The sequence below is a fragment of the Antechinus flavipes genome, chromosome 5 (genome assembly GCF_016432865.1).
Source record: "Antechinus flavipes isolate AdamAnt ecotype Samford, QLD, Australia chromosome 5, AdamAnt_v2, whole genome shotgun sequence".
In the NCBI taxonomy this organism is placed as follows: Eukaryota; Metazoa; Chordata; class Mammalia; order Dasyuromorphia; family Dasyuridae; genus Antechinus; species Antechinus flavipes.
Window position 1 is genome coordinate 42,282,014 of NC_067402.1, and position 13,033 is coordinate 42,295,046.

General features: G+C 34.7%; 1 protein-coding gene across 3 annotated transcripts in view; it reads right to left on the minus strand.

Annotated features, from left to right (window-relative positions):
* Nucleotides 1-13,033, minus strand: part of ULK4 (unc-51 like kinase 4) — a 627,233-nt gene that overhangs the window by 288,634 nt on the left and 325,566 nt on the right. For all 3 annotated transcript variants that reach the window (XM_051961226.1, XM_051961225.1, XM_051961224.1), the window contains exon 31: nucleotides 11,617-11,665. In XM_051961226.1, coding sequence (XP_051817186.1) covers nucleotides 11,617-11,665 — 49 coding nt within the window. The remainder of the gene's footprint in view (nucleotides 1-11,616; nucleotides 11,666-13,033) is intronic.

Below are 13,033 nucleotides of genomic sequence, written 5' to 3' on the forward strand. Positions count from 1 at the left end.
TTATATGATCAAAGAAAATGGAGAGATTCAAAAAAAAATCATTTGATTATATAAAATTAAAGTTTTTGTACAAACAAAAATGAGAATGAGAAATGAAATGAGAAAGAAATGAAAAGAATGAGAAGAAAATCAGAAGAAAAGTCCTAAATTGGAGGGAATTTTTTTTTGTAGCAAATTTTTTGGTTTAAAGTTCTCATTTCAAAGATACATGAAGAACTGATACAAATTTAAAAGTTATTTTTAAATAGATAAAGGTCAAGGAATATAAAAAGGCAGTTTTCAAAAGAAGAAATCCAAGTTTATCAATAACAGCCATATAAAATACTCTAAATCAGTAATAATTAGTAATAAATCAGTAATAAAAATAAATATGAGTGTGGTGATAACCCAGAAGATTAACTATGATAACTCTGGGAAAATAGGGACATTACACTGCATACCTCTTAGATTGACTAAGATGACAGGAAAAGATAATGATAAATGTTGGAGAAGATGTGGAAAAACTAGAATACTAATAATCATTGGTGGAGTTATGAATTGATCAATCATTCTGGAAAACAATTTGGAACTATATTCCAGGGGCTATCTAAATGTGCATATCCTTTGATTTAAGTGTCTCTACTGGGCCTGTATCCCAAAGAAATCAAATAACAAGGGAAAGGACTCACATGTGCAAAAATGTAGCAGCCCTTTTAGTAGGGACAAGGAACTAGAAAATTGATAGCCATCAGTTGGGGAATGGCTGAATAAGTTATGGGATATGAATTTATGGACTATTATTTTTTTTACAAAAAATGACGAGCAGCAAAAAGTTATCAAACTGTCTATACCCTTTGACCTAGCAGTGTTACTAGTGGGCTTATATCCCAAAGAGATCTTAAAGAAGGGAAAGGGGCCCACATGTGCCAAAATGTTTGTAGCAGCCCTGTTTGTAGTGGCAGGAAACTGGGAACTGAGTGGATGCTCATCAATTGGAGAATGGCTGAATAAGTATATGAATGTAATGAAATATTATTGTTCTGTAAGAAACGATTAGCAGGATGAATACAGAGAGGCCTGGAGAGACTTACATGAGCTGATGCTAAGGGAAATGAGCAGGACCAGGAGATCATTATACATTTCAACAACAATACTATATGATGATCAATTCTGATGGACATGGCTCTCTTCAAAAATGAGATGATCCCAACTAGTTCCAATTGTTCAGTGATGAAGAAAGCCATTTGCACCCAGAGAGAGAACCATGGGAAATGAGTATGGACCATAACATAGCATTTCCACGGTCTCTGTTGTTGTTTGCTTGCATTTTTGTTTTCCTTCTCAGGTTTTTTTACTTTTTTTTTAAGATCAGATTTTTCTTGTGTAGCAAGACAACTGTATAAATATGTATACATGTATTGGATTTAACATGTATTGGATTACCTGCCATCTAGGGAGAAGGTGGGGGGAAGGAGGGGAAAATTTGAGAGAGAAGGTTTTGCAAGGGTCAATGTTGAAAAATTACCCGTGCATATGTTTTGTAAATAAAAAGCTATAATAAAAAAATTAATACAAAAAAAGAAATGATGAGTAGGCTGATTTTAGAAAAGCCTGGAAAGACTTTCATGAATTAATTGCTGATAAGGGAAATGAGTCAAACCAAGAGAACATTGTACAAAGTAACAACAAGAACATGTGATGATTAAGTCTGATGGATGTGGCTTTTTTCAACAGTGAGGCAATTCAAGGCCATTCCAATAAACTTGGGATGGAAAGTGCCATCTGCATGCAGAGAGAGACCAAATGTAGTTCAAAGAATAGTATTTCACTTTATCGATGTTGGGTTTTTCCTTATGTTTTTGTCCCTTTTGATCTAAATTTTGTTTGTGTAACATGATGAATATGAAAATATTTCCAAGAATTGTACATGTTTAACCTATATAAACTTGGGGAGGGGGAAGGGATGGAGAAAAATTTGGATCACAAGGTTTTGCAAAGGTGAATATTGAAAACTATCTTGGCATATATTTGGAAAAATAAAACACTATTTAAAAAGAGAAAAAAATAGAACATTAATGCATTGTTGATGGAGGTATGAATTGTTCAAAGTTACTTTTTAGAATGTATGGACCAAGACTCAGCAAACTTTTGAACTGTGCATCTTCTTTAACCCAGCAATACTACTAGTAGATCTATATGCCAAAAAGATCAAAGAAAAGAAGGAAAAGATGTATGGCAGTTCTTTTTATGGTAACAAAGATTTAAAAACTGATGGAGCGCCCAACAATTACAGAACAAAATTTAGTATGAAAATACTGGAATCTTATTTGTGCTATAAGAAATTATGAAGAAGATGGCTTGGAAAAAACCTAAAAAGACTTGTATGGACTGATACAAAGTGAAGCAAGCAGAACCAGAAGGGCAATTTGCTTAGTAATGATAGCAATAATGTAAAGACAAATAACTTTGAAAGATTTAAGAACTCAACATAATTCTAGTCTCATGCTGAAATATGCTGCCAACCTCTAAATAGGAGGACTTATGTGAACTTAGCATTTTTTTGACATGTCTCACGTCACAATGCATGGATTTTGTTTTTCTTGTTTTCTCATTGGAGAAAGCGTGGGAGAAAGAAAATTCTAACTGAATAGAATATAAAACTGAATTTTAAAATCTGGCCTTAATTAGTATCCTGGTTCTTGCTATCATTTTTTCTTTTTCATATAGAAAAATATTCATATTCATGTTTGTTGATGTTTCTTAATTTCCTAATGAAAGGGAAGTTTTTTTAATTAAAAAAAAAGGCAAGGAAAAAAATCATAAATTATCCAGGAAAGAGCTATTTGATACGAATTGCTGGAAAAACTAGAAATCATTCTAGCAAAAATTAATTTTTTTTTAAATTGTAACTTTTTATTGACAAAACACATGCCTGGGTAATTTTTTTTTACAACATTATCCCTTGCACTCACTTCTGTTCCGATTTTTCCTTTCCCTCCTTCCATCCCCTCCTCCCCAAATGGCAGGCAGTCTTATACATGTTAAATATGTTATAGTATATCCTAGATACAATATATGTGTGCAAAACTGAATAGTTCTCTTATTAGCAAAAACTAAGAGTTCTAGGTGTGAGGCATAGAAAGTTATAGGAAAAAAGGGGAAGATATGGCCATGAAAATGAAATCAAAAGTATCAATAAAACTCAAGAATAAAACAAAATTATTTACAGAAACTCGATGAGATGGTAGTTGGAGTATTATTTATCCTACCTGAATTTCCATTTCTTTGATATAAAATGGTAGAATAATGACTTTTTCCCAGTAACATGTATTATGTATGAGACTAAGACACAGATGCAGGTCTTCTGAATTACTTTTACCATATCAGAATGTGTGTCAAGAATAAATGTCCACAGCTCTGAGCTGGCCTACCATGCTTGTTCTTCTGTTGTGAGTGGAAACTGGACTGGCTTGACCAAGTCTTTACCAAACAACATATTGTTAATGTGAATGAAGTGCAGCATACTAAAGGCTAATGTGGAACATTTAAAAAGTTGAGGAAAGGATGTTGGAAAGAGCCTTGGAATATAAAAGGGGAAGAGAGTTGGAAGGGATAAGAGATTACATAGGCAAATAAACAGACTATTTCTTTTGACTGGTTTGGGGCACTAAGTTTACAAAAAGTTCTGAGACCTTTATATATGCATAAATAGTCTTATACACACTTAAGAGTCGAAGAGTTAAAAATAACTTATTATAGAGTCTATACACCATTTTAACAGTTAAATTATGACCTCCTTCAACCATAGCATGAGCCCCTTTGATCTAGTTATGCAACTTTCTCTTTTTAACTTGACTTTCTGATATAATTCCATAATAATTTCTTTAAAATACCTATCTAGTGCTTTGGGAAGAGAACCCTATAAAACACTGAGGAGTAATGCAAAAAGGCTACTTTCTTCCAACAGATATAGGCTATCATAGAAGAAGAGACAGAGAGACATATGTGAGCAATCTTTTAAAGTGCATGGGTAATATATTTCAAAGGAAAACCTGCCACAGATAACAAAATGAATCATTTTTACAACTAAGCATAGAAGTTACTCTAAGATGGAATAGGAAGGACTATTCACTTGTGAATAGCACAGAAGCCCCATTACAATAAAAACAAAAGAACAACATTCATATTTTGACTAATTTCAGCAAAGGACCATAGCGTGAATTTTAATCTAAGCAAGCATCAAACACACGTGGATATTTTTAGTGCACGTTGCACTGACATTAGCCATAAAAAGAATACACCAGATTTTGTGTTTAATCTCATTTGCTGCTTTTGCAAAGATTGTCTTGCATTGCTTATTCATGATCTCTTGAATGGTAAGCTGTTGCTCATTATAAAAGTAGTAAAAAAAAAAAAAAAAAAAATACAAACTCTGAAATTTATCACCAGCAAAGTCAAGGGGAAAATTTCTGTAAACATGCAAAAAGACTGTCCTAAAAATATGTATGGCTACATACAGACATATGTATATATGTAATTCCTAGAAGGAAAGTTATTGGAAGATGCCTACTGATTGTAATCTGCAAAGCCATCTACTTAGTATGATATAGTCATCTCCAAAACACGTCTCTTGTAAGAGTACAAAATATATCACTTCCCTGAGACACACACACAGACACGTACACACATACTTCGAGACAACTTTTGCTGGAAACTTCTTAAAATGGCAGGATCCTTGGAACAAAGAGGCTATTTGGAGAAACAACTGAGACAAAACATGGGAAATACGTCACATGGGAATTTCTACAAAATTCTTTATTTGTGAGACTTCAAGGTCCCAGAGTGGCCGTCTCTTATCCTCGAGTCTTTGGCCTTATAGGAAGGATCTCAGAGGGACCCGATCAGAATCTCACCTCCGGAATCCCACCTCTGACTCTCACTTTCTATATGACTTCGGACACTACCCAGTCTTCATTTTCTCATCTATAAAATGAGGGGCTTGGAAGAGATGGCCTCTGAGGTTTCTTGTAACTCCAGGTCAGTGGTCCCAAGATTCAAATTATTCTCCTCATTGGGACATCACACTGCTCAATAACTTTTATGATAAACTCTGAGAATCTTATCTGCCATGGACTGGTGAGAGAAGTCGCTTATAAAGGGTCAAAGAGCAAAATGGGTAGCAAAGAAATGGAGGCAACAAGCATAGCCATAATAGGTTCATAGAGAAAAGGAGGCAGAAAAAGACAACTGATGGGATTTGGTTGTACTGAGGGAAAACACTGTATTTAGGATAAGGAAGACTTTAGTATGTTTGATATGGAAGGTTGAAGGAGTGAGGGCACTGGAAAATTCAATAAAAACCTAAGTGACACTAAAAGGAGTGCTCACTGTTCCAAATGATTTCATAATAGTAAATTATAAAATTATATTTACCAAAAGATATTCATCAAGTAAATACTGAAATGTTTATTACTATTCTTATTGCATTTCATATTGTTACTTTAATTTTTAATATAAGAAATAGAAATACAGTTTAATATAATAATGGATACTAGTTACAAAGCTTCATCCATGGGCCTCCTCACTTCTCCCATTTAGTTACAAAATCCTAATGATCTGACCTTTACACCAAGTCTTCCCTCTCTCTGTGTCCACTGTCATCATCCTTCTACAAAGACTCCCATTATCTCCAGCTCCCTACAGGACATCTAGACTAGCAATTAAAACTCAACATGACTCAAACCAAGCTCTCTCCCCCTACACTTGCTTCTCCTTATATTATTTTTCATAGAATATTTTCATTTGCTTAGAGCAGCTAAATGGTACTATGGATAGAGTACCAGGCTCAGAGTCAGGAGGACTCGCCTTCCCAAGTTCAAAACTGGCCACAGATACTTACTAGCTGGGTGGCACTGGGCAAGCCATTTAATCCTTTATTTCATCATCTACAAAATGAGCTGGAGAAGGAAATGGCAAACCGCTCCAATATCTCTGCCAAGAGAACCCCAAAGAGGATCCTAAAGCATTCAATAACAATAAACTATTTGCTTATTAAACCCACATTCCAAACATTGGGGTTGTCCGGCTTCTCACTTCTATCCAGTTACAAAATCCTGGTGATGCGAGCTCTACACCAAGTCTTCCCTCTCCCTTCCTCTCTGTATCCACTGTCCATCCTAATACAAGAGACTCCCATCACAGTAATACTGTTAGTATAATGGCAAGGTCCCCTTGCCTCTGATCTCCCCTTTCCCTTCATGCCATAATAATGTCATTCATCTGGTCACCTGTCTCCAGCAGTTTCCATTTCCTACAAATCCGATTCTCTTTACCTCTTCTAGAGACACATACAGGCCAGGAACCATGGTGCCCTTCCCTAGCACGTATAAATCATTCAAGCTTAAGAATATGTTCATTTTTCGGGGTCAAGGAACAATCTGTATAGAAAGTTGAGAACAGAGTGGGAGGACCTCTCCATTAATAAAACAGCTCCATGGAAGGGTTAGAGTCCTATAAAAGACAATGCATTTAAGCCATCTACCTCCCAGTGGGTAATTGGCTGTACTTCCTCAACAGCCAGTGGAGAGCAGTGATGACTTGCTAACTAAGCAGTCTCTGAGAAGAGTCTGTTCATTTGCTACACAGATTCTGAAAGAACTGGATGGTTCTGATGATGGCAGAATTGGTAACGGGACCCTCTGAAGAGCGATGGGACTCATCAAATGTATTCTAACCAAAGGGCAGCCTCTATATACACAATGGAGAAAATAGCTCTCATCCAACTCAATACTTTAACACCCTTACTAGATTCCAAGTCAAGTCAACAAGCATTTATTTAGTAGCTGCCATGGGCCAGCTTCTATAAGCAGCTTTTTGAACTAGCATTAAGGGGATTGCCAAAGGCTTCTTGTAGAAGGTGGTAATTGAGCTGGACTTGAAGGAATGAGAAGGTGAAGATTAGGGCAAGGGCCAGCTCTTACCTAAACTCTTCTCTTACCTAGACATCACGTTCTACACCCAGTGTTCATTTTTTAAGTCTCTACGAGGATCCTACAAGTTACTCAAGTTTAGTGCCATCTTGCCAAAAGTATGTTCCTTATTCAAGTTCTTGACCACTGGCTCTAGGTAGTGGGCCACAATGAGAACTCAGATCTATATATACAGAGAGATGAAAGAATCAACCTACCAAGCAATAATTTAGAATAGAAGTAAGAGTCAGTATCATCATTGTGATACTATTTTCTTGCTAAGCTTCCAGTGAAAACTGCTGCTTAGATTGCACATTCAAAAAATAATGTATGATAATTATCTGTCCACTGTCCCCTTTACAATTTTTTTTTTCAAATTTGGTGCTTCTTATACATTTTCAACTCAATTTTCCCTGTCAGAAATATTACAAGGTCCCTTGTATTTAAATTTTTTTCTATAATTCAACAAACTTGATTTCAGTTTGTCAGTTTTCCAGAAACAATGTGAAAAGTCCTTTACAGCTCTGGATAAGTGCATGGAATCTGCTTTTTTATACTTTGCCAAGAAAACTAACGAAAACAGCAGCAGATATCATATGCTCAGAGACTTTTGCTTAATTTAATCAAAACCAGTAACCTTCTGCTGACACTCCAAATCCTATAAATAGCAAATGTCCTGAATTCTTTGTTTAAGAATAAATTTTATGGTTAGTGGTTGAGGGATGGGTAAAAAGGAATCACTGGCTTTGCTGTCCCTGTTCCAATAGTAATTTTTTACATCTGCCTGGAGATGTGGGAACTATGAGCTAGGACAAAAGCAATGCTAGTCTAGAATACAGAACTTGGAATTTTACTATCAGCCCAAACAAACCAATCAGATTTTGACAGGGGTTATTAGAAATGCTCGATTCCTCTGATATCAATATAAAGATTGGATTCAAGCCAAAAACCATTTACAACTCATCTTTCATAAAAGGCATTGCTCTAGACCAGGGCTTCTTAAACTTTTTCCTTTTGTGACCTCTTTTTGCCTAAGAAATTTTTACATGACCCCAGGGATATTGGTATATAAATGATAATAAATCATAATTCAGTGACTTTCACATTCAGTTATGAGACCCCACATGAGGTCACGAACCACAATTTAAGAAACTGGGTTGTAGACAACGAAGCAGAATGAGCAGTGGGAACAACAGCCAAGAAATACATGAGTTCAATGAATATCATGTGATTTGTATATATTGGCCACGACAAGCACTTTACAGAGAGGCAGGTTAGTGCATTCAGGGGCCTCGGGTCCCATGGGAACACAGGAATGTGACATAGCACCTTCAGGCTTTCATTTCCTTTTTGTAAAATCAGGGAGTATTGTAGAAGACCTGGAAAGTGCCTTCCAGTTCTAAATCAATTTCCTTAAAATAGTTATTTTTTTTAACCTCTCCTCCCATTCTGAAATCAAGGGGAGTAGGAATGGGGCTGAAGACAATCAATCAGACAAAAGACTGACCACTAACGCTTACTCTTTCAAATATTAAATGCCTTGTCAGTCTGTCCATTAATATTCAATAAGCACCTACTATGTGCCGGGCACTAAGCACTGGGGATACAAAGAAAAGGCAAGAATTGTCCTGGACCTCAAGGATTTCACGATTTAATGTTTACTATGTACAAAGGGTCACAGAAAAATCAATTGGCGTTTGTAGAATATCAGTTATATGAACAGTATTAACTAACCTCGGTAAAAGCAGAGAAGATAATATAGCCTTTCATCCAACTTGTAGGAGAATCATTATTCAGGGATCAACTCATCAGGGATCCATGATTTATCAATGGAGGTATTTTTCCATTAATATAGATTATCATACCTCTTTATCTTAACAGACTGGCCTCAAAAGTTCTTATGGACAAAAATACTTATTGTTTGGTAATTTGCGCTTTATTTCTATTAACTTATCTGGGCGGATCCCTGGATGATGGAAATGCAGTTCATTGCTAGACTTGAAATACTTGAAGCCTCTACAATATAATGGGATCCATCAGAGCCTGTACTACATTGGAAAATTAGAAAATTAAATCACTTCTAAGTCATGAGAAGGTATCACAGTTGGACTCTGGTATCAACATTTGTAATATAATAAAGCAAGGAAATATAAAAGTGCCAAAATAAAGATTTCACACGACCCAAGAATCATACACATTTGTCCTAGCAGTCAATTTTTCATTTTTAAAATTTCCTGTTTTGTTACATTGGCTTTATTACCTTAAATATTTATTTTCCCTCAACAATTATGCTTTTTGATCATTCATGAGCTAGAATTATGTGCAAGATTTGGCTCTTTCAGTTATTTCCCATAAAATTAATTTTCCAATGAATCTGTAATTTGTATTTGTATTAATGCTCTATGAACCTCATTTTGATTTGGTTGAGATAATTTTCTTAAGTAAGTCTTACTGAGAATTATTCTTTTTTAAACACTAGTTTTGCCTTCTATTGTTCTTTATAAAAGTGTAACTGCCCTTAATTTTTTAGGGATCTTCTTCAAAAGGTTGTTTACAAATGTGTTTATTTTCCAAGCAACTATTGCCCTTGACCATTGTGTCTTTTTGCTTGTCAAGTAGGGGAGGTGCTTGCTGACAAGGGTTTTTTATTAAAATTAAATTTTAAAAATTATTTTTGTCTTTTGGTTTTCTCACAATGGCAACTCATTTACATTAGTTAAATGTCTATATGAAATATAATTGGTTTTGATGTTCTCTTCTACACCCCTTTCCCATTTTTCCAACTGAGCAGTTAGTTTAATAGGTCAGGTCTTAACTGCATGCCATATATTTTTCTCATTTTAATACATTTTTTCTAGCTTTCTATTAATTTTGATTTTTCCCCTACAACAAGCTATTTGTGTGCCCTTATGCTAATGGCAGATTTATGAATGACTTGCAGAGAAGTATAAAGTTGCTCCTGTCAAAATATAATTAAGTTAATTTTTGTTATGGTATTTGGTACTCACCTTGTCCAGAACCTTCCAATTTTTTTTCCTTCAAAGGAAAAATTTATGATGTATGACCCTGGAGCTTCTGTGTAATCTGCAACTCCTTGATCTCTCTCATTTCTTACTCCTGAACCCTAACTGCCAACATAAATTTTTACCAACTTTGCCTCTGACCACGTTTCTGGATATCCAGTATCAAAGCATATGTTGATCTAATTCTCAGCAACTTACTGAACTCTCCCCAGGGTTTTCCACCTATTAATTCTCTACTACAGATGCTGATATAGAAGGTACGATTTTTTGTGTTTTGTAAGTATTTAGCACAAACACTGAAACACATGATGGCCAAATGTCCAATGAAGTGAAATTTCTTGTTGTTTTTGAACCCGATATAAAATCAAGTTAGTCAGTTCCTTTATTTGCTTCTCCAATGAGAATCTGTGAACCATCTTTTCATTGAATTGCACTTTTTCAGTCTGTTGTCAAGTACTAGAATGGCAAGACTGATACAATTCCTCTAGCTCTATGTCCAGTCTTTGTCATTGGAGTCACTAATCATAAGAGCAGAAGCTCTTTTTTTGACTAAAAATACTCAAGATATTTGACTAGTTAGCTTAAAAAGCCATATAGTTCACTTTCTGCCCCCTTTCTTGACACTCTCTCACCATCAGTACAAAAGCAGAAGAAGGTTACAAAGAGGGCCATTTAATATGTTCTTTATTTTATGGCTCTCATGGCCAAAGAAAATTCATCACTGAGAGGTCAGCCAACTATTGATGAACTCCTTGCTAAGTTTGTCTGGTCTTTAAAAAGCAGGTGCAGTCTTTTCTTAGGGGCAATGCTTGGAGCTTTTCCAACATGGTAGAGTCTGCCAGGGCCTTCATTCTTCTGGAACAATACCTGGCACATAATAGGCACTTAATAAATTCTTATTGATTAACTACCTAATGTCATACCCTTCAAAAATAAAAGGATCATCTCTTAATTCATAAGACTTTGAGATGTATAAGTTTAATCATAACCCATAAATAATGCCTCATTTGCAAGGTATCTTCATGAAAACAATAAAGTTACAGAGTTGTACAAATATTTTTTCTATCTTTTAAAAACAAGGAAACTCAGACTCAGAGAGATTAGTTGCCTGAGATTATATATCTAATAGGTTGCAAAACCAGGCCTCCTAGTCTGGGTACTATCCCAGAGTCTAGAGCTCTTTGAATTCCACTACACAATGACTAACACCAGACCTTAAAGATCTTCCAGTCTGGAAATTCTTGCCTTTTTGTGTGTTATGCATATCTTCTCAGAGGAAGAACTTCACTTGTAATTAAAAGAAATGCTAAATTTTAGTTAGAAGTTAATGAAAATAAAGATATATTTTTCTCCATTCAGGTATACAGAAACCCAGAAAGTTTGCCATGAATATCTTGGAGAATTCATGGATCCTAAGCTCAGAAGGCTGTTTTTAGCCCAACTTTTTCCACTTTAAAATTGAGGACACTTGGTGGGGAGAAGGGTTAGCCAAGTTAAATGACTTGATGAAAGAGACAGTTAATGAAAGAGTGAGGGCTACAAACAAGATCTCTGGATTCTTAGTAAAATGCTATTTTTCATGTACCATACATCATTTTTTAATCATTTCACTCTTTTGACTTTCAAATATTCATTTCTTGTCTTACCAGAATTACTTCAAAAAGAACTGGGATCAGTTTGCTTTCTTCAACAAGACTGTAAAAGAAGAAAAAGAAGAAATCATTTTGACAATGATTGATACTTAAACCACTACATTTAAATATGGAACAGTGAAGCTCCAATTCTTTATTATTAGAAAAATCTGGGACCAAGAAACATAGCCTTGGACTAAATGTTCATTTTAATATACTCACTGAATCTATTAAACACAAGAAATATGGGACTTCTTTGCAAGTGACTACTAGCTCTGCCTTACTGATCTGAAGTAAGTGAGTGGAACTCTTAAGTAGATTAATATTTTTTAAAATGGAGAAAATTAATTAAAATGCAGAATTACTATAAAGACTATCAAATAGGTAATGTAGACTGTGAAATAATTTGAACTAACAACTCACGCTGCACAGTTAAATTATAAGCATGCCACAATGTAATTTTTTATGTATGCCTCATTAGCTATCTCTTCTGCACTAACGGATTAATGTACAATGAATTTTCATCATCTTTAGTTTTTTGAAAATTTGGGCACCAATCAGCCATTAGACTCTAGGCACTTCCCCCAAACAAAACTGGAAATAAATCACCATCTACTGTAACAAGAGAGTTTTTTCAAGCAGTAGGTCACAAAGGGTCTCAAACCTCAAATATTTTACATATTAAAATTCTAAGATAACATAAGATTTTGTTGAGCAAGTTCTACCATCTCCAAACAGTGTTTTGGTCTGAGACTCAAAATTCTTCTTGCCCTTTTTTTCCTGAGTGGCAAGTTTAAAGTTAATCTGGTGAATACCTAATTTATTAGATAAGAGAAATAAGGGAATGGGTATTCATTTTTTAAAACCTAATTTTCATACTTTGGAGAATAAAAAACTATTTTTAGCATATATATTAAGCCTTACTTGTTCTGTATAGTTTATTGACCAAGACAACAATACTAAAGCTTAAATTTACAGCTAAATAGCTTAACTAATTTGTAATTGGTTATCTCAGTCACGAAAACAGGTACGCACTACCAACAGTTACCCAAAATAGTATCAGAGTAGGGAGCCTAATCAAAAATGGGTTAGAGTCAAAACCAAAATATTTCTAAAGACACACTTGCTTATTAAACAGCAAAGACGTTAAAAAACAACTGAGTAATGCTGGGAGTTACAAGAAAATAGATTCAGTTCAGCCACTGTTATTAAATAACAATGATCTTAGGTTTAAATTGTATTCAGTACATTCTTTTTACTAAATAAGGAAGGGTATAAAACATTTTAATACTATTTCTATCAAAACTAAGCAAAAATAAAGTTTCTATTATGAACAGGTTAAACTTCAGTTACCTAAAAAATTCATTTAATCCGAATGATTCCAAGAAAATGACCCATTGCCATGCTTTAATAATATGATACTCTTGAATGA